Source organism: Stenella coeruleoalba (assembly GCF_951394435.1).
Source record: "Stenella coeruleoalba genome assembly, chromosome: 5".
Classification (NCBI taxonomy): Eukaryota; Metazoa; Chordata; class Mammalia; order Artiodactyla; family Delphinidae; genus Stenella; species Stenella coeruleoalba.
The window spans coordinates 54,944,729-54,967,772 of record NC_137150.1 but is presented as its reverse complement, the minus strand read 5'-3'; the positions used below and the strand labels follow the sequence as shown (position 1 = coordinate 54,967,772).

Sequence of the window (23,044 nt, the reverse complement as noted above, 5' to 3'; positions counted from 1 at the left end):
TAAAGTTCTTTGGGTTTTGACAGATGCTCAATGTCTTACACTGAACGTTATAGTATCGTACAGATAATTTCACCTCTCTAATAGAGAACCCCTGTGCTTCACTGATTCAACCCCCTCTGCCCACCACCACCAAACACCTGACAAATGCTGATCTGTTTACTGTCTCCATAGTTTTGCTTTCTCCAGAATGTCCTAAAATTTGGATCATACAGTACAGTTGACCCTTGAACAATATGGGTTTGAACTGCACACATCCACTTATATGCCTTTTTTTCCTTCAGTAAATATACAGTCTGGGTTTTGTGTCTGCAAATCCCACCAATCTGCAGTTGGTTGAATCTGTGGATGTGAAACACGCAGATACAAAACTTGTTTTTATTCTTGGATCATGCTAATGGTGTTTCATTTAATTTCTTATCACCAAACCCAAGGTTATATAGATTTTTCTGTTACGTTTTCTTCAAGAAATTTTATAGCTTTGAATTTTACATTTAGGTATATGATCCATTTGGAGTTAATTTTTGTGAAAGGTATAAGGTCAGTGTCTGCATTCGTTCTCTGGCTTGTGAATGTTCAGTTGTTCCAGCACCATCTCTTATCCTTTTTCCCTTGAATTCTTTACTCCTGTGTAAAAAATCACTTGACTATATTTGTGTGGGTCTATTTCAGGGCTCTCTATTCTGCTCCACTGAACTATGTGCCTATTCCTTGGCCAATATCACACTCTCTTGATTGCTGTAGCCTTATGTAAGCCTTGAAATTTGACAGTGTGAGTCCTGTAGGTTTATTCTTCCTCTTCAGTATTGTGTTAGCTATTCTAGGTCTTTTGCTTTTTCATATAAACTTTAAAATCAGTTTGTTGATTTCTACAAAATACTTCCTGGGATTTTGATTGGGATTACATTGAATATACAGACCAAGTTAGGCTGGACTGATATCTTTTAAGATTGGATCTTCAAATCTGTAAATATGGAATGTCTTCCCGTTTATTTAGATCTTCTTGTTTTTCTTTCATTAAAGTTTTGCAGTTTTGCATGTATAGTTCTTATAATATTTTGTTAACTTACACCTGATTTCAATTTTGGGGGATGCTATTGTAAATGCTATTGTTACTTTAACTTTAAATTATAATTATTCATTGCTGGTTGTGGTAGGCAGAATAATGGCTCCCTGAAGATATCCATGTTCTAATGTTCAGTTCAGACTTGTGAATATTTAACCTTACATTGCAAAATGGACTTTGAAGATATAATTAAGTTAAGGATCTTGAGATGTGGAAATTATCCCGGATTATCTGACAGGCCCAATGTAATCATTAAGATCCTTTGATTCATAAGTTATTTAGAAGTATGTTATTTAATCTCCATGTATTTTGTGATTTTCCAGTATCTATGTGTTATTGATTGCTACTGTTTATATTATAGAATTTAATTCCATTGTGGTCTGAGAACAGATGTTGCATGATTTCTTTATTTATTTTATTTTTATTTTTTGGGGGGGTATGTGGGCCTCTCACTGTTATGGCCTCTCCCGTTGCGGAGCACAGGCTCCGGACGCGCAGGCTCAGCGGCTATGGCTCATGGGCCCAGCTGCTCCGCGGCACGTGGGATCTGCCCAGACCAGGGCACGAACCTGTGTCCCCTGCATTGGCAGGCGGACTCTCAACAACTGTGCCACCAGGGAAGCCCCTCTTTATTTTTATTTTTTTAAATTATTAAGGTGTGTTTTATGGCCCAGAATGTGGTTTAACTTGGTGAATGTTTCATGTGAGCTTGAGAAGAATGTATATTCTGCTGTTATTGAATGAAGTAGTCTATAGGTGTCCATTATATCCAGCTGATTATTGTTGTTGAGTTCGACTCTTGTCCTGACTGATTTTTTGCCTGCTGGATCTATTTCTAATAGAGGGGTGTTGAAGTCTCCAACTGTGATAGTGGATTCATCTATATTTCCTTGCAGTTTTAAGTTTTTGCTTCATGTAGTTTGATGTTCTGTTGTTAGGCATGTACATGGTAAGAATGTTTATGTCTTCTTATAGAATTAACCTTTTTATCATTATGTAATGCTATTCTATATCTGTGATTGCTTTCCTTGCTTTGAAGTTTGCTTTCTCTGAAATGAATATATCTACTCCTGCTTTCTTTTGATTAGTATTATCATGGTATATTTTTCTCCATTTATTTTTAATCTATATGTGTCTTAATATTTAAAGTAAGTTTATTGTAGCAACATCCATTTGAGTCTTTTTTCTGATCCACTCTGACATTCTCTGTCTTTTCGTTGGTGCTACTAGAAGTCTCTGCCATAGAAGTTAGAACTAAAGTATACTGGAAAAAAGATAAGAACTTAGGGATCCTTCTACTAGGAATTCGGGGGTTAAGATCCAGTTCTGTGGACTTGCAGGGGTGTACATATTTATTTTTACTAATCTCAAACTGAAATTTAGCATATCTTTCAATTGTAAACATAAGCAACAAACCACAATAGAACTAGCAGTACCTATTGCATTGTTACCTATAGAACTCACACATATTTTTTATATCACATTTACTGTTTTTGCCAATATTCGCAGTATCATTTATGTGCAACACTTTGAAAAATACACTAGTTAGTAGACTCAAAACTTGATCCTGTTATTTACTGCATCAGTGAAGAAGCACATATGTAACCATATCAAAAATTTGTTTTAAAATTCTTTTAGGGGGCTTCCCTGGTGGCGCAGTGGTTGAGAGTCCGCCTGCCGATGCAGGGGACACAGGTTCGTGCCCCGGTCTGGGCAGATCCCACATGCCGCGGAGCAGCTGGGCCCGTGAGCTATGGCTGCTGAGCCTGCACTTCCGGAGCCTGTGCTCCGCAACGGGAGAGGCCACAACAGTGAGAGGCCCGCATACCGCAAAAAAAAAAAAAAAAAAAAATTCTTTTAGGAACTATATTTAGGTAAAATTGATTTCCTTTGAAAATCATATCTATTTTTATTTTATGGAACAAAAATTATTCTGAGGAGGTATGGTAGGCAGAATAATGGCCCCGAAAGATGTTCACACCCTAATTCCTTATACTCTTGAATTTGTTGCATAGCAAAAGGGGCTTTGCAGATATGATTAAGGTTAAGGACCCTGAGATGGAGAGATGTCCCAGATTATCCAGATGGGCCCAGTCTAATCATACAAGTCCTTAAAAGTGGAAGAGAAAGGAAGAATATTGGGTTAGAGAGATGTGACCTGAGAAGGACTGGACCTACTATTGCTGGCACTGAAAGTGGAGGAAGGCAACCATGAATGAAAGAATGTTGTGGGAAAGATCCTCATCTACAGGCAGCAAAGAAAGGGGATCTTGTTCCTAAAACTGCAAGGAACTGAAATCTGTGAAACATCCAAATGAGGAGGAAACAGATTATCTCCTAGAAGCTCCACAAATTGATTTTAGTCTAGCGAGACCCATACCGGACTTCCGACCTACAAAACTGTAATAAAATATATGTTGTTTTAAGTCATTAAGTTTGTGATAGTTTTACAGCAGCATTAGGAAACTAATACAGAAGGAATCTCCATGCTTCATCAACATTCCAGTGGTGTTCATGTACAAGAAGGTTAAGAACTGTGCTGTAGTTTAACTCAATATCAGGGTTCCAAAATCTTTAGAAAGGTGAAAATCATGGAATAAAATAACTGACGGTCATTAAGACTCCCCAAATTTTGGCACTGAAGATGATAATTCCATCTATGCTAATAAAGGCAAAATGGTTGTACTAACTTTCTTCTTTACCCCTTCCAATTTGGTTCCTTTATTTTCTAACTCCAGGTTTGTGCCTGATTATTACAGTTCAGTTTTTCCTCAGATATTATGCTGTATATGTGAACTCAGGCATCCAACTTAAGAATAGCTTTTAAGAACTTGATTGCCACAAGCAATCAATTGAATATAAACTTACATAATTGAAGAATGCGTATGGGCGGGAAGGGTATGCCAGCACGCTCTGAGGAGGAAAATGATGTATTAGAAATACAGAAGAGTAACGGCTTGTTCCCAGGACGCTTCTCAGGTTGGAATAAATTACATTTTGTCATAATCTCAATATCCCTCGGTAAGAGTAACTATAAAAATGTGTATTGGTGCTAAAGCAGCATCACGGTGTATTCTTTATGAGAATACATTTTTTTAAAGCAATAGTCACAGGACCATGAAACTCTTTAAGCACCCATTAAAATTAGGGAGTGGTAAAAATCTAAATTATAAGGCTGAGGGAATACTGCAATATTCCTACCAGATAACAGAAAGTCCACAGGCAGTTATGTGAGAGGAGACAATTCTTGAAAAACAGATTGCAGACTTTTTTTCTAAATATACTTTTTAATTAGTTTTACCTTAGCACCTTTCTTTCTTGTAGTTTGCTAAACTGTACTGTATCTTTTATTCATAGCTTCTTTTCCCAGGCTTGTTCAACTCAGCTCCTATAAGAAAATAATATTGCCTTGTTAAGTATTTGCTCCTAGAATTGGCAAGTTTTAGGTGAGAAAAGATGACGTGCCATTAAAAGTGACAGTGTGTCATCTTTCAATCAGTTCTTATCTCAGGGTAAAATTCCATTCACTGTAGATGATCCAGGTGAAGACCTGCTTCCTTAAGATACTTTACTGCTTTATCCCTCTGTGGTTCTCTTCTTTCTCTGAAAATCTGACAGTGTTTGGCATATATAAATGCTACCTTGTGTCTCAAGCATTCATTCATTCATTCCTTCGGCCATCTACTCATTCAACTCTATTTGAATATCTGCTGTGTGCCAGTGTCAGTGCTACGCACTGCAGATGTAATGGTGAATGGGACCCTGCCACATCCTGAATCTAACAGGGAAACTTATATGAAAATAGATAATACACTGTGATAGCAGGTAATAGAACTAGTAAGATTCTATTACATATTGGCAATTATATAATTATGGAGATATATCTTTTCTTTAGCTAAAGTGCTTTTTTGCTTTGTCTCTTAGTCTTTATTATACTGATCTGCACAAGATCCCTGTTCTTAATTAAGTCTTCTTGGTAAGAAGTTGTTTCTCTTCATTTGCTCTTATTTTTCTCTGTTCTTCCAGCCCCTTTCTGTGCACAGTGTGAAGACATTTCTTATTGGTCAGCCCAGTGCTATTATTTTGAGTAAGCAGAGGGTGATGGTTAAAAAATACAGGCTCTGGAGTCAGATATCTGGGTTTGAATCCTGCCTTGGCTGCGGGATATCTTTTTAACACTGGGTAAGCTATGTAAATTCTCAGTGCTCACATTTCCTCATCTGCGCATGAGCAATGTTTAGACATACTGTAGGCATTGTTAGTGTGAAATAGTCTAAGATGCTTGACTGTTGGGGAGACCTTACTGAGTATTTGCCTCTAAATTGTACTGTGCTGATATTCCACATTTACACTGTGGGAGTTTCATACAGCTTTGCTTTTTCCTCTCAATGTTGTGGTGGCACATTGTCTTAAGTTCAACTATGATACTGGTGTTTTAAAATAATAGCATGCCACTTAGTATTCACACTAATGGAATTTGTTGTTGTTAAGGATCACACACAGGGATGTCAAGATAAGGCAGAATTCTACACAGTGCACTTTCTACACTGCTCAGGGGCCTTGTTACAGGTGTCACCTTTTTTTTTTTTTATGAGAAAAATGTTTATTGTTTAAGCCACTATTTATGAAGTTTCTGGTAATCACAGATAAACATAATCTCAAAGATAACATCCATACTGGTTTCTTTCTATCATGTCGCCTTCTTAAAATTATTTTATAACAATTATATGGATCGGAAGAAGGTGTCACCTTGCATTCCCACGGGCTGGACTCTGAGAACCGCAGGACAGCCAGACTTCTGTGTGGCCAAATTTCAGGGGAGTCAGACAGCCAGAGTTCTCAGTGTGATGAGAATTGTGTGATGGGTCGTAAAACCTAGATATGGAATATATGATTTTGTAGTTAAGGATGTGAGTGGGCTTTTTCTTTTAACTATTTTAATCCCTCGGAGAGGTTTGAAAATGAATCGAGTGCTGGTTTGTTATTTTTCCCTTACGGTTCTCTGTATGTCTTTATTTTTTTTTTTTAACGTCTTTATTGGAGTATAGTTGCTTTACGATGGTGTGTTAGTTTCTGCTTTATAACAAAGTGAATCAGTTATACATATACATATGTCCCCCTATCTCTTCCCTCTTGCATCTCCCTCCCTCCCACCCTCCCTATCCCACCCCTCTAGGTGGTCACAAAGCACCGAGCTGATCTCCCAGTGCTATGTGGCTGCTTCCCACTAGCTATCTATTTTACATTTGGTAGTGTATATATGTCCATGCCACTCTCTCACTTTGTCCCAGCTTATCTGTATGTCTTTTTAAAAGTACAATGGCTTTAGAAATCCTTTCTCTGGTGGTGTTTATTTCTTTTCTATTTGGGAAACATCCTAAGTCTCACAGTGGTACTGTGGCATCCTGTCACATCTCCCCTCTTCCCTGAATTAAAAAGAGAGAAAAATACCTGTGTGCACCTGAAGCTTTGTCAAGACTCTTTGGCACAATTAAGTGCCTGCAAATGTTACGGGATGGTGTGCAGAGAGACGCAAAAGGGCATTTGTCAAAACAGGGGAATGCCATTCAACCGAGACTCTCATTTCCAGCTCTCTGCTGTTGGGGTTGCCTTGACAATCATCATGAGTGAGCGCTGTTTGGATCGGGTTGTGGCCTGGCCATGGGAAGAAGAGTCTGGGAATAAACAGCAGCTAAGTAGCACAAGTGCCAGCTGTCTGTTTAAATGATGCTCTGCAAATATCTGTAGGTAGCCCGACTAAACTTGAGGATTTCATTTTATTCAGCTTAGCGCCTCTCTGTACCACTGAACTGTGGAGGAGAAGCCTTTGGGGTCTTGCTTTTTAAAGTCTGCTTCTCATCCCTCCCCAACCACCAAAGCTTTTTACTTATTACCTCTGGCTCTTTTACCATTTGTTATGTGATCAGATTTCCTTCATTATTTACGAGTCATAAATGAATCAGGAGTCTTTTAAATATTTATGTACATTATATAAATGCATATAAATACATTAGGTTTGTTTCCTAGACAAAGCTCTTATTTTTCAGTCTGAGTAACTCCAGCTACCTAGTTCTTGCAGCACTCTAAATTCTAATCTCAATCTCCTGTTTTTCTAATTGAACTCTTCTCCTTAAAGAAAAACAAAAGAGAGAGAAAACATTTTTTAGGTGTTCCCAGGGTAAGCTTGTACAGTAGGAAAGTGCAGGTGCTCACACATATCTGTCCAAATTAGAAACATTTTTGACATACTCTTGTTTTTGAAGGAAAATAAAGAATTACTATTTCTAACTTTTAGGAAGAGAGGACAGGAGTGACAAATCTTACTTGCTAATGGAAGATCTCTGTTATCACACACTCTGGGGATCTTGTCTGCCAGATTTCCGTGGTACGTGGACCTTCACTCTCCATGGTCCTTGAATCTCTGTTCTCTTTTTTGGCTGTGGAAGATCGTGGAGTGGTTTTCCTCCTACTTCTCAGTGCTTTTCTGTCTTCCTGGATGGCTTCTCCACTTCTCATTTTATGTACTTATTTTATGTACTCTTCAGTGTTCACTCTCGGGTGCTTCCTTTTCCAATATGTCATCAATTTTGAATGTACCTATATTGTGGCTTCAGAGCTCAATTTTATATCTCCTGCCCTAACATCTCTCTTAAGCTCTGAGTGTGCATTTTCACATACCTGATGGAATTTCCACCTCAGACCCACGCAGTCTAACACTGGGCTCACATCTCCCTGCTCCAGCCTTTGATATTTTTGCACCAAAGTTGTTATCCCGCGTACTCAGGGTCCAGAGAGCTTTGCTAAGCTTTCTACAGTTTATCTTGACTTGTGCTCAATTAAAGGAAAATGATAAGAAAATCTTATTTTAATTCTTCCTGTGTAAGTTTGAGTACAAAGGGTTTGGTGGTTGTTGTTGAATTTTTTAAAAATTCAGTGTCTAAAAATTTTTGTTTAATTGCTTTGGACTTCTATGAAAAAACCTGCAAAATACTTCAAAATACACACTTTCTAAATGCCTGAAAAGGTCTTGGAGGTCATTTAGTGAAATTGTTTATTACATAGATCAAGAGTATGATGCAGATAGAAGCTACCTGTGTTTCCGGGCCTTTCATGAGGCTATGCTTCTGCTAAATATAATGAGAAAAGTACGGTTGTTAACTAATGATATATTCCACATCTTTCTAGGTGTGTTCACATCCATTTCTCTATTCATAACATTTCAGATCTTCAGACCTGCCACAGTAACCCCTGGGAATTGCATGCTTTATATTTGTAAAAGTCCGTGTTCAAAAGTCTGCCTTAGTTTTATCTGACTCAAGTATATTGATTTCATCCAGGGAACTTGATTATGTGTCTTTGGGGTGCTTCACACTTTGTTTCCTGTGGATAGAGTCACGGTCTCAGACCTGTCACATGGTCAGCCTCAAATAATTAGCCAAGTCCAATTTTTGCAATAATCAACCCAAGAATAATGATGTGGTAATGGGACTTTGGCAGCAACATAAATTATCTTAGATTTAACACATCACATACTATCAGCGTATTAAGAAAATGCTGTTCCATTTTTAGAACGACTTTATTATGTGACAAAAAAGGAACTGAAAAAACATGTAACTTGTAGAAGTAAGGGACGTACACTTAGATATAGGCATAGCCTTGGTGAGGGGAAGTTTCTGTCATAAACTAATAAAATGTGATTCATTTCTCTGGACGAACATCTCTAAGTAGATCTATACAGTAGTAAATACCTACTGGCTTATGTGTCTGTAGTCCCTCATAGTCATCTGAAATGCACCTGTGGTGATGGTTTGCGGCTAATATAATTATTATTCTTCCACTATAGGCAAGGCATGGTTCCTTTAGGACTTCTGAAATGCCCTTTCATTCTCCTTTCAGGGAGGTAAAGTGATTGCTTTATCAAATCCATGTCCACAGGAAATGCATTCTCTTATTAGATCAAATAACACTTTCTATGGATCAACTTGTCTCGGTCTTGGCTTCTCCTAAAAGGAAGGAGTTATAAAGACCACAGTAGAGATTTTTCACTTGGTTTGCCCACGATTGATAAAGGATAAGTGTTGAAAGAGGTTAATCATATAATCATGACTCTCGTACAAATATGAGATGAATATACATCAGACATTTTACTTAACTCATTAATTATTGAAGGAACTAGAAAAGATAGTAAAACTAATCAGAACAAAGGAGAATCTTTGCTTAATAGAAACAAAACTGGCTTCTTCAATATGGGAGATGGAAGTCAGTTGAACCTCTAACTGGACAGAATTTATCTGTGTGCCTGGAACCAAGAATTACTTGGATTGCTATCAGTGTTCTGCAAGTTGCTAAATATCTCTGTGGAGCTACCACAAATTATTATATGCCAGAATGCAGGCTAAGTACTTTGTACTTGTTTCCTTATAACCATCCCATGGAGTAGGTGAGAAGGTAGGGATTATGACTGCAATAATACAACCAGTGGGTGGCAGGATGAGGACAGATATTGAGGTCTGCTTGCATTCAAAGGCCATACCCTTTGCCACTAACCTGTGTGGCCTCTGTATCTAGAACTGATGTGATGAGAATAGGGTGGAGTCTGTGATAAGTGTCTGTGGGTAAATGGGTCTGTGTGTGTGCGTGTGTGTGTGTGTGTGTGTATGTACGGGAGCAGCTGGGTGAGGTTTTCCCTATATCATTGCACAATCAAGAAAAAAAGTGCATTATCCATTTTCGCCCAGCTTGGATTTCTTACCATCTGTGCTTCTGTACGATAAAAAATTGCAGTGACTCTGACAACTGAATCAATACTTCTATTAACTGCCACATGCAATTTGAAGGTTCAGGAGGTGATTGGATTAGGCTTTGTAGAATTATCATCCTCCATTGGTGGAGTCTGTGCTGCCATGGAGGGACCGAGGAGTTTTGCCAATGTGTCTTGACTGCAGAGAGGTCATCTAGCCTTTCACACAATGGCATTTTGGCCCTTTAACTTGCCCCTGGCCCGAAGAGTTCAGAAATAGGTGCTATCCCCTCATTATCCTTCAGACCTTTGTGTTTGCAGGACAGCTTGGCATTTTTCTTTTGCTTACCTTTCAAAACTTCCAATACCCTTAACATTTGATTTTTTCTCAGAATTTTTTCCTCCTAAAATGTCTACATCTCTACTTTAGTTTTGCTTCCAGTTTTGAACTCAGTGTGCTCTTCTGAAGTCATTTCCCTCCTTCTAATTAACCTGACTCTATTACACACACATTCCCTATTCTTAGCTTCATTGTCTCATCTACATAAATTATGAAAGGTATTTCAGCTTTATCTCAGACCTCCTTTAACACCTACTCTTCAGAGTTCTTGGTTTCTTGCCATTACCCCTGATTACTCTCACATCTCTTTTTTCTAGCAATGACCTGGCAAGAAAATAATTTTTTTTAATGTTACGTTCATTTAATTTAATTCTTTTCACCAACGGGCCAATATGCTCAGATCACAGTGCCACCCTGAATTCTTTTGATTGTCTTTCTCTAATATCCCACCAATGTGAACTGAAAGTAAAAGAAAATTCAAAAGTGTAGGAAACTAAAATAAATGCTATAAAGATTTAGATGTTTATTTAGTTCTTAAAAATGTACTTCATCCAGTTTTGTTGGCCTAAGTTCTAAAAGGTATCTTTCTGGTGAGAAATAATTACACATATAGCATAGTACAGCAAAATAACTATTTTCAGGAATTTAATTTTTAATTTTTATTCATCTGTGATTACTCCAATAGAATAGTTTATGCCTTTCTTTTTGATTTTAACTTTTCTTTGTGGAAGATATCAAGCATTTGCAGAAGTGGTATAGTGTCATTAACTCTCATGTAGCCATCACTCTGTTTTAGCCATTTTGAACTCATGACCAGTCTTGTTCTATCTGCACTCCCAACCACTTCATCCTTCTCCTTGGAGTGTTTTGAAACAAAGTCTAGATGTCATGTCATTTTAAATGACTATTGGAAAAGACAATATGATACCATAACCACAACTAAAAGTTTTCTTAAAATCATGAATAATAGTCAGTGTTCCAGTTTCTTTATCTCATTTCTTTTACAGTTTGTTCATTCAGTCAAATTGAAATAAGGTCCATAAATTGTATTGGTTGCTATACTTCATGTATTTTTAATATGTAGTTTGTCTCTCATCACTTTATTTCCACCAATTTATTTGTTGCATAAACCAAGTCATTTGTCCTATAGATTTCCCACAGTCTGGATTTTGTGGGTTGCATTCATGTAGTGTATTTAAACATTTCTTTGGCGTTTGTATTTTCTCTAAGTTACTAATTAGATCTACAGTTTTGAACAGTTTCAGTTTTGATATTTTTGGGAAGACTACTTCATAGGCGGTATTGGGTCCTTCCATTGGGATGTAACACAGTGACTGGTTACCTCTCTTTCTGTAATGTTAGTGGCTATTGGTTGTCACAATTGGATCCATCAGTTCATAGTGGTTGCAACAGAATGATATTTTATTGTTTCTTCTTCATTTATTAGCTGACATTTTTGTAAAGAAAAACTTCCCCTCATCTACTGTTTGAAAATCCAAAGAGGAAAGTTTCCTATGATAACGCTCAATTTTTCCTTTTAATTGCCACTTTCTAAATAAAGAAGTTGTTCCCTAGCATGATGCGGAAGTAATGTATGAGACATTTTCTTCCTATTTAAGAAAATCATTATGAACTCGTGAATTTACATATATTTAATATATATCAATTCATTGTAATTAATATTCTGATGGATATTATCAAATTTTCATATCTTCTGCCAATGGGAGCCTATTCCTGAGTCCTTTTGATTTGCCCCAAAAGTCTTTTATAGTTTCCTTAATTTCAGGTATAACAATACGTTCCATGTTCACGTTGTACATTACCTTCACTGGGTCTGCAATCAGTCATTTCTCCAAAAGTCCAGGCTGCTTTTATAGACAATGGTAATTAAAGACTACTTGTATTGGATCTTAATTCATAAAAGCATATTTGTTGCGACATTTATTTCATACCTTTTCATTTGACCCGATCTATTTTAGATAAATCAACACCTACACAGTCAGAAGATATACCTAGTCATAGAAGCAAATTTTAACAAACATTAGTGTCAGATTTCATCTGAACACACTCTTTTAGACTTCACCAATGTTTAGATTTTTCTTTGATCTCTGACTCTTATTCTAGATTTTCAGACTTGCTCAGAAACTTCTTGGGTTGTGGATTCATTTTAAACCCTTTCTCTTGTATTTCAGTTTGGCTTACTCCTTGGGTCTTGGTAGCCCTGTTGCTTTAGCCTGAACCTCACAGAATCCCAACCCAATAGGTTGGGATAAATCTATAGAAATTTTGTGAAGAGTCAGTTTGGACAGTATCAGAAGGAAATGTTTGGGGGGTGGTGGTATCCCTCTGCTCATTAATATCAAGCACAAGTTTTTCTATTTTTTCCAGGATATGCAAAGTAGAGCTTTCTTTGTCAGGAATTATTTATTTATTAGGTTTTAATATAGCTAAGTTAAGCAAAGAGACATTTACTAACAAAGACAATTGTAGAATGACCAGTAAAATAAAGGGCTGACAGTGGATTCAACTCTCTTACTCCAGTTCAAAACAAGCACTTCGAATGTTTTTACTGCAAATCCAGGACCATTAATACTACTAGGAGTAAGAAGAAGCAACAAAAATTATTCTTGGCTATGAAATGAATTAATTATACATAGATAAAATCCTTACATAACCTGTAAATATGTATTATTGTTATTTACATTTTTACAAATAAGATAATGAGATCAGAGAGGTTGAGACAGGTTCAATGTTTCACATCTAGTAAGGGGCAGAGTAGGGAAACAAACCCAGGCTTGCCTTTTCACTCTGCTGTGCTACTTCACAAGATTGGGAATTGGCTTCTAACTCAAAGCTTTGTAATTAAGTTAATTTTGGCTATGATTGTACAGTAACTGCCTATATATTTTCCTGGACAGATTCTCCTAATTCTAGTTCTCTCCCTTATTTCCTGTTACTCAGTCACATTGCCTGGGTGTCCCATTTCCCTGCCAGGTGATCTCTGTCCTGACCTGATCCACTGGATCCTCTACCACCTTCATGATCCCTGTCCATCTGGCAGGAGCTGTGTGCCATGGCTTATTCAGAGCCTGGATCGGCCCCAGCAACTCACCCTTAAACTTCATTTTGCTAACTCTTTTGGCATGATCTAACAACTTTGGCCAAATTGCCAAAGTTCCTCCTTGACTTTATCAAGATCCATGTCCTCTTTGAGTGGAAATTTTATTTGTAGACGTAGAATGGAGTACTCTGAGCAGGGCTACTTATATGAGGGAAAAATCTTATTTTCTTAGCTTGGGGATTTTTAGTTGGCTTCCACTGCAGTGAGAGGGTAGGGAATTGGCAGATGGAAAGAAGAACATAGAAAACTCAGAATAGACTTCAGTGGGGGAAACAGTGTTTTATCATTCATTTATCCTTGTCTAACGATCTATATAATTTTATAGCTTTATTATTTATTTATATGTTTTTTGGAGGAACTAAAGCCATTTGCAATAAGAACATAAATAAAATAGTGTTAGTGCAGAAATAATAAACGCAAGTCCAGAAAAAACGTAAAATAAAAGTAGAAAATCAAGTCAAGGGAAAAAAGAACATGCATATGCAAGTAATAAGGATTTATAAGGTTGTTATAAATTACCTTTAAATTTAGCTCTCAGTTTCTTAGAAGTAAATTTGGAAAGATACAGTCAGTAGCACAATTCTTGTTATCAAAAAAGAGGATGTCTACCACTTGCTTAGGGGAAGTCATGTTTCTCCCAGCAATAAGTTAGAAAACGTATTTCTCAGTTCTTTGTATGAGGAATGCTGAGTGATTTAGTGGATAGTATTCAAAACAATATTTTAATAAAAAGATAGATAAGATAACTATTTCCTTTAGCACTAAGATATGCATTGACCTCGTGAGATTACAAAGCAACTAGATGAAAATGATTTAGTGAATGGTTAAGGCAATAAAAAAGCTCAAATCTATAATCACCTCGTGTCTTGCTTGACGTAAGCATAGAAATTAAGATTGCGCAAAGGTGGTAATACATTTTACCTCCTCCAAACAAATATCCCTTTGTTCAACCACAGTTTCAAGGACATGGATAATTTGGGATTGCTGTATTGTCCCATGAGGTCTTGAAATGCTTGTATTTGGAGTTATCGGTTGAGGGTGCACGTACTTACTTTAGAAAGCTGATGAGCAAGTTGGCATTCTTTAGGTAAATCTCAAGAGCCTAGCTAGATGTACAGCAAATTATTGTTGTTTTTTGGGGAGGGTGAGTATGGTCTGGATACAAACATAGTAAGCTGTTAACAATGATTAACGTTAGCAAGAGAGGAGAGGGAGGAAACTTTCTAATTTCATTCGATACCTTTGAATTTCCCTCCATCGCTATCTAGATGGTGGGCTAGTGTTCACTTTTGTTTTCTTCTTTGTTTTTATGTAGTTAAAAGCCTAGTAAATGCAAAAATGAATGAATGAATGAATTGAATAAAGTAATGAAGATATTTGACACTTATCTGGATGGCACCACTTCCCATTCTCAGTAGCAGACATGCTACATAGGCACCTGTCTGGTGGGGAGAAAACAAAACTAGGTCATAACACTTACAAAGCTGTTTCACCCGGGGAAAGTGACATAAGTGTACAGTAGAAACAATATAAACTTGAAGGGCATTGTCTCTAAGGAAAGTTCATTTCAGTTTACCACAATGATTGCGTGTTTACTAGGCACTGGGGGATACAAGAGAGATAATCATATTCCATTCTAAGATTTCCCACAGGGCTTTCGTGACTCCTGCAGAGAAGGAGGGCCTCCGTTCATGCCCCTGAGCACAGCACTTACAGGCTGTCAAAGCCCTGAGACCTCAAATGGCTTCTTGGAAGCTGTGAATCAACGACCTCACACCCTAATCTAAGCTGAAGGTGTCCTGCTCTGTGATGCTCTCTCCTGTCACACTGTTCCCCTGTGCTGCTCCCTTTTGTTCTGAACTGTCTGCAAAGTCTCTGGAACATCTGAACGTTGCTTTTTACCTCTTGCCTTGATGAAGCCAGTTGCCCCAACAATATGGCTCTTCTTTTTGGCCCCATCACGGGAGAGACCGCTCTTACTTCTTTGATCAAATCCCCCTTCAGAGAATGGAGGCTCCTTCTAACTCTGAACTTATAGGTAATGATTTTTCTTCTCTCTTGGAAAAAAAAATTTATAATGGTTCCGTTAATTATTCTTTTTAATAAGCTATACAAATATTTGTGTGTACCCTTCCATGAAAGATACATTTTACATTATTGCAAAGAAGGAAACGTATGTTTTCAAAGTTGCTACAAGAATGATCTACTCCCAGATTGTTCTAGCTGGATGTTTAATGTGGGGCCTGACCAAAGAACTCACTTCAAATGAAGTAGGTAGTTGTGACTCTCCTTACTGCACTCAGTAACTTATGCCCTGAGGAAGGAAAGGGCTAGAACAGCCCTTAAAGCTGGAGGAACCCATCCTCAGTGCTGCCCTCTGTAGGGTGTTGAGTGAGGAAAGGTGTGAATTTGCTCAGACAGTTGAAAAGAAAAAATAGAAAACAAAAATCTAAAAATGTAGAGTGCTAAAATCAAGGTGACAAACGTGAGAAGATAATAAAAGTTGCATCACTTGTGAATGCATTTAGCTTCAAATAATAGAAAATCCACCTGAAAGACCTATATCAGTAGACATTTATTCTTTTCATAAAACATCCAGAGATGGGGTTTTTATGGTATGGGTTCAGTTGCTCAGGTTATCATCAGAGACCTGGATGCTTTCTCCTCTTCTGCTCTGCCATCTGACGGTGCAAGAATTGTCTCTCCTTCTTTGATCCTTCTTTCTATACTTGTTGCCTCTTGACAACAAGATGGCTGCTTGTGTGCCAGGTAGTGTGTTCATCTTGACAGAAGAAAGAAGTGCAGCCAATCTATCCTCTTTCACCAGGAAAGCAAAAATTTACCGAATTCCTCAAGGAAACTTTTATTTATGCCTCATTGTCTCTAGCTGCATCTTGGGGGCACCTCTAAGTGCTAGAGAAGCTAGAGATCAGGGGGCAGTCATTGTCTCCCCTGGGACTAGGCACATGGCTAAATTACACAGTTATCTATTAGCAAGGGCCAAACAAGGGTTGGGGGTTGGGGTAGAATTAGAGGTAGGCAACCATAAAGGATGGCAGAATAACTGTGTGACTCATCTCTAGGCCTTTGGAATCCTAGAATGTCTACTATTGGTGCTTGTTTTAAAAGATCCTAATTTAGGTTCAGACAGGAGTATGGAGTCACCATTGGTTTTCACATGTGCCTATGATTATCTGACAATGAGGATTTTAGAAATGTGTGGAGAGCAAATTCTTTATTCAAATAAACTCTCGTGTTGAGCTGTGGGGTTTCTTGACTTGGGAACTGTGGAGAAAATTGATATGTGAGGTATTAGAGAGAGCTTCTTTCTTTCTGTTTCTGGAACTTCCTAATCCAAATGCCTATTTCCTCTTGCCATGGGAGTGTGGTGGGCAAAGTAACTCATTCATATGTTGTGAGTTGTAACTATAAGCTTTGTTTTAATGTATGTGAGTTAATTTTACTGTTTTTATCTGAGATTCTGAAGTAAAATTTGTGACCTTGCAATTTTTTACCTTATACAAACATAAAATCAAATTTAGTTAAAATTGTGTTTGTGAAGATCATGGTTAAAAAGTGTAGTGTGGAAAAGTCAACTCCTAAACAGATAATTTAAGACAGTTGATTAATAACACAGATCATCTAAGGTTAAAACAAAATTCTCTTTTAAAGGTTTTGATTGAAAGATGAATGGGTGTTAGTCCCTGAAAAGATAAATAAGTCTGTGTGAAAGGTTAGGAAGTTGAGACCTTTATCATTTGTAAGATGCATTCTCACTCAGTGGACTAAAATGCTGTTATGAATCCCATCTTCAGTATCAGAATATTTTCTTTCCATGAATGTTTATAGCAGCTTCATTTGTAACAGCCCCAAATTGGAAACAACCCAGTTGTTCTTTAATGGATGAATGGTTAATGAAACTGTGGTATATTCATACCATGGAATACTACTCAGCAACAAAAAGAAACAAGCTATTGAGTATCAGAATATTTTTAAGGAAACCTGCTGAGACCAGGGAAAATACCCTTTTATTTGTGAGGATCTAATTAATGAATTGGGTATGGTGGAAAGCAGTGAGACACATTCAGAACTCTAAGAGGTGGAAATCAATTAAAATATAAATTTGTTTACTATTCAGGTTTTCAGTAATTCCATAAATTAGAGCTAGTGTGATATTCTCTTTCAAAATCTAGATGATTAACTGTGAAGACATCCAATCATAACTGTTCATTTTTGGAGCATTCAGATGTGTGGGAGATTTTTTTTTAACGCTTTTTCTTTTTCTTTTTCTTTCATTCCTTATTTTTGGCTGCATTGGGTCTTCGTTGCTGCGTGGGCTTTCTCTAGTTGCGGTGAGCAGGGGCTACTCTTCTTTGCGGTGAGCAGGCTTCTCATTGTGGTGGGTTCTCTTGTTGCGGAGCACGGGCTCTAATCACGCGGGCTTCAGTAGTTGCGGCACGTGGGCTCAGTAGTTGTGGCTCATGGGCTCTAGAGCGCAGGCTCAGTAGTTGTGGTGCACGGGCTTCGTTGCTCCATGGCATGTGGGATCTTCCTGGATGAGGGCTTGAACCCATGTCCCCTGCGTTGGCAGGCAGATTCCTAACCACTGCACCACCTGGGAAGTCCCGGAGATTTTTAAAATAAAATATTTTAAGTAGTAAGCATATATATATTTTCCTGATATAAAAAACATACAAAATTTTCAGAACATTACATAAGTTCTGAAGTTGAATAAATCATGTCTTGTGATGAAACAGGGTGTTGTGTAGTTTCATGGGTCAGAAACAGTTTTCTGAGGCCGACTGAGTGTTTGTAGATTGGATGGCAGGTTTACTAACCTTCCCTGCACATTGCTGTGCACACCATTACTCCTCACTCGGGTGAAAAACTACTGCCTTGTGAGTCTCATGCCTCTGGTCATACTCTCTGGTCTCTGCATCATTGTCATCCATGAACACCCAGAAGCATCTTAAGCGCTAGACTCCCAGTTACCATCTCCATTCTATGTCCTGTCACCATTCTGGCTCCATCTCACTGGCCTTTCAATCCTAGGACATCACTGGTGCTTACCTCTGCCTCATTTTTATCACTCTTGGGTCCACATTCTAACCACATGCTCCTTTATAGCTCCTTTGGGCATGTTGGACTCCTCTCATTCTAGAATCTTCTTGTCATCTGTGACATCTCCTAGTTTTCTCCCCATCCTCTGAATGGTTCTTCTTAGTCCTTTTTAAAGTTCCCATTTCTCCACATTTCCCTTGAATCTTGTTTCTCAGACCGTCTCATTCTACATGCCATCCTTGGACCACTTCATCCCTCACATGTCTTCCATAAGCATGTAGATACTGATGAAGACAAAAATCTATAGCTCCAGAACTTATTCTTGAACTCTAGGCCTGTATCCCTCAATTTGGAGGTCTAAGAGAGGTCTCCAACTCCACGTGCCCTCATTGCTTTCTGCACCACCATTGCCCCGTTGCCTATTCTATTGCTCTAGGGGAATTTAGTGTTTTATCCTTCTATCTTTCCTGTCTCAGTATTGGCAGCTGGTTGCTCAAGTCATAAACCTGGAAGTTATCTTCACTTTTTCCTTTCCTCCTCATTTCTTACATAAAATTAATCAAGTCCTGTTGATTCTCCCTTCTAAATATCTCCACAGTCTTTCTCAAATGTGCTTATTTTTTCTGTTCTTCCTGCTATTACCCATTTATAGTTGACCACTATTTCTAAACAAGACTACTGCAATAGGTCTCAGTGCATCCAGGCTCCATCTAAATCTCTCTACCCGCTAAAGCCATTATAATATAGTTATACCACCATCTTTAAAGTGTCCCATTTTTCTTAGCTTAAATTCCTAATTACCTTATTCATTTACAACTACCTTCATGACCTGGCTCTTGTGTACCTGCCTTATTTCCTGCTATTGCTTTCCTTGGCAACCTCTAAGACTCAGCCCACATTATTCTTTCTGCTTGCAAAATTCTTCCATTCTCTCCTCCACGCTGCTACTAGGTGTTCCCTGAAGTGGTTGACTTCTACTTTCCTTTCACTTGTTTTTAGACATCATTTCCTCTGGGACATCTCTCTTAACCACTCCCTGTCTCCATAATCAGTCACCTGTATTTCACTTACTCCTGGTTATGGCTCTTACCGCTCAGTAACTGCCTGTTTGTCCTTTTTTTTTTTTAAATTTATTTATTTTATTTATTTAACTTTGGCTGCGTTGGGTCTTTGGCGCTGTGCGCGGGCTTTCTCTAGTTGCAGCGAGTGGGGGCTACTCTTCATTGCGGTGCTCAGGCTTAGTTGCTCCACGGTATGTGGGATCCTCCCGGGCCAGGGCTTGAACCCGTGTCCCCTGCATTGGCAGGCGGACTCCCAACCACTGTGCCACCAGGGAAGTCCCCTGCCTGTTTGTCTTTTATATCCACTATGCAGTAAGTTGTTCAGGTTCTTTTCTCACCTCATTCTATTGTTTTCTCACTGCTCTGAAAAGTGATTGGAATGTGGTAGTCACTCAATAAAAAAGGACAGAATGAATACTTTAAAAATAAATTAATAAATGCTGTTGCTGGGAATCTGGCACCTTAGGTATGGAGTCAAGTAATTATGTGTTAGAATTGCTTCTCCACTCTTATTAGCTCTGTGATATTTGAAATATTTATTAATTCACTTAAATATATATTAAATATACATTAAATATATTAAACATATGATTTATATATATATATGATTTCTTCTTGTCATCCACCACCATCATGGAATGACTATGTTAATGGGGAAGGCAGATTATGAAGAAATAAATAAACCCAATTATAGCATGTGAGGAAAATGCTGTGAGGAAAATGGGTTGGAGTATAACTATGTGGCGCTCAGAGAAGGCCCTTGTGAGGGGGTGACATTTAAGCTGAGATTGGGCAGAGGAGAAGGAGACAGCCATGTAAGAACCCGTGAAAAAGAGTATTCTAGGAGGAAGGCGTAGCAAGTGAGAGCTCCTGAGAACCTGGTTCTTCCCTTCCCTCATATGCGAATTATTACGGTAATAGCATCTCTCACCCAGGATGGCTTTACGGTTTGAATCAGACCAACCATATAAAGCAACTATCCCATTCTCTGGTCAATAGTAAGCACTAAACAAATATTTCTTGGTAGTATAATTAAGAATAAACTAGATCAAGTTGGCCTTTTTTGAAGGGAGACTTTAGTTATAGGTATTTTACTCTACATACTGACCCAAATTTACTTATTCTCTGTCAAATCAATTCAAATCAATTGTTGTTGGGCACCTACTATGTGTAAGCTGGTGTGCTGGATGCTATGGAAGGCTGAGGAAATATCAAGGAACTGAGAGCTCTGTTTTATTTTTATTTATTTATTTATTTAAATGGGTAATTTTTTAATTTATTGGTACTTATAAACGAACCAGCCAACTGGTAGTATTATGATGTGGACAAATCAAAACATCTTTCTACAAATACTGGAGTGGTGGAAAAAATTAGGGGTTGTAAGTAAAATAGCAAAAAGGGGCAGAGGAAATCAGTGAAGCACATTGTAGTTTAATCCTTCACCTTAACAACTGAGGTTCTTAACAAGTAAAGCCTCCCCACCCCAGAAAATATGAATAATCCTTCATCACACATCTTTGTACTTTTGCTCCCTATTCTTGAGGTTAGGTTCTAGATCCTAAAGATATCCAAAAAATAGTATTATAACCTAGTTATCTGTAGCCGCCAGTCATCTTTTATCATGTTGTCCGTAGAAGTCAATGCTTCTGAAACCTCTTTGATTAGACACCAATCATACACCCCCAAATTGACACAAAAGTCAGAATGAAAAGCAGCTTATCAAGGCAGAGAAAGATGTAATTGTAAAAGAAAAATTCTAGGGAAGTAATACAGTCACGGCTCAAATTGAGATTGAATAATACAGCCATCGTTACAGATCTTCAGGCTGTATGTTCAGAGAGTAATTTGGGAATAAATCCATGCTTTGCTGTTGGGAATTGAAATACTTAGCCGTTTGCTGTATCATGTTATAGCTTTCCCTGGCAGTTTCCAAGGTGGCCTCCAAATCAGTGACAGGAGAATTTTGCCGGTACTGGATCTGGGGCTGCAGGAATTCCTCAACATAGTTGTTGAATTGATTGTTCCAAGTCTGGTTATTCCAGGCTTGGGGGCACCAGGTCTGACTGTTCCAGCTCTGGTTATTCCAGGACTGACTGTTCCAGCTCTGGTTGCTCCAAGTTGGGTTATTCCAGGTCTGGTTACCCCACATGGGCAGGTTTCCGGAAGAGTTCACCAAGCATCCTTGGCGGTAGGAATAGAAGGCCGGGTATTCTGCAGTTGCTGGGCCCTGAGTCACAATGTTGGTATTCCTGGACCAGTTGTTTTTCTGCCACCTCTTACATTTCATTCTCTGGTTCTGGAACCAGGTCTTAACCAGTTTGTAGCTAAGGTTCAGGATGTTGGAAAGTTCTTGCATTTGCTGGAGGCTGAGGTATTTCTGCCTCTGAAATCTCTCATTGAGCACACGCAGCTGCGTCTGAGAGAACACGGTTCTGGTCTTCTGCTTCTTGACCAGGACCTTCTCTTCCTTCTTCTCTGTGCTCTTGTCTGCGGCCGTGGCCAGTAGTTTTACTCTGGGGCTTGTGGAAGAATCAGGACTGTCCAGTCTCCATGTCGTGGGTCTCAGCAGATGACATTTGCAAGGACACATAATTTTCTTCAGGCCCATAGATCTCAGGCATTGGTGAAGATTCCCTAGAATTGGATGCTTCGGGGCCACGCAGGCTTTGGGGACAAGCTGGGTCCACACTCATGTTGTTGAATTGAAGGAGAGGGAGAAAACCAAAGAGCTAGATAGATGGTAGGAAAAGTCCAGGCTTTAAGAATCTAGGTAGAAGAGCTTAGAGAAAGGTGATGATGTCCAGGTGTAAAAGTATTAAAAAACATGGGATGAAGGGAAGTCACCTGTGTGATAACAGAAGCCTACCAGCCCAGTGTAGGAAAATGACAAAAAAATTTGTGGAGGCTCTAGACTTATAAATAAGGCTCAGCCATACTTCGACCCACCCCTCCTGGCAGCCCCACGCCCACCTGTTTTATTTTTTTAAAGATTTTATTTTTTTGATGTGGACCATTTTTAAAGTCTTTATTGAATTTGTTACAATATTGCTTCTGTATTGGTATTTTGGCCGCGAGGCATGTGGGATCCCAGCTCCCCAGCCAGGGACTGAACTTGCACCCCCCTCACTAGAAGGCGAAATCCTAACCACTCGACTGCCAGGGAAGTCCGGAGAGCTCTGTTTTATATTATGTGTTTCACTTCTATTTTTTTTTTCTACTGCTTTGTCTCACTATCCATTCTAGAAGCTTCTTCCCCAAGTGTATGTATGCATGCACATGCGTGCACGCACACACACATGCACCTCCTTACATTTTCCTTCCATCTGACTACTTGGAAATTCAGTATACATGGCTTTTCTTGGGTGATGACCTTATAAATCATTTGAATCACAGTTGGTATTTCTGAACATTTGAAATGCTTGCGGCAAGGAAGCCTTCACATTTCTGAAAGAAAGGCTGTCACAAGTACTGAACTTTACTGGAAAAGGAGCCAGATGCTAATGGAAAATATAAATGTTATCCAAGAAAAGTTTTGCGTTTGTATATTCAGAATTTTTTGTACCTCCTAGCTACATGCAGGCTATATTTCTTTTCTTCATGTAGGTGTCCACTTCCAAGGAAATATGACTGAAATATTAGAAATGTAAAATTAATTAAC

The 23,044-nt window shown here is 38.4% G+C and overlaps 1 protein-coding gene and 1 long non-coding RNA gene across 2 annotated transcripts in view; one reads left to right on the top strand and one right to left on the bottom strand.

Moving 5' to 3' along the window:
- LOC307186614 overlaps positions 1–23,044 on the top strand; it is a 445,691-nt gene that overhangs the window by 265,377 nt on the left and 157,270 nt on the right. The window lies entirely within an intron of this gene.
- Positions 21,197–22,634, bottom strand: LOC307187041 (homeobox protein NANOG-like; the record flags this gene model as incomplete). Its single annotated transcript, XM_079922796.1, is given in 2 exon segments — positions 21,197–21,929; positions 21,931–22,634. Coding segments are annotated over 2 exon segments (882 nt in total). The 5' UTR covers positions 22,080–22,634.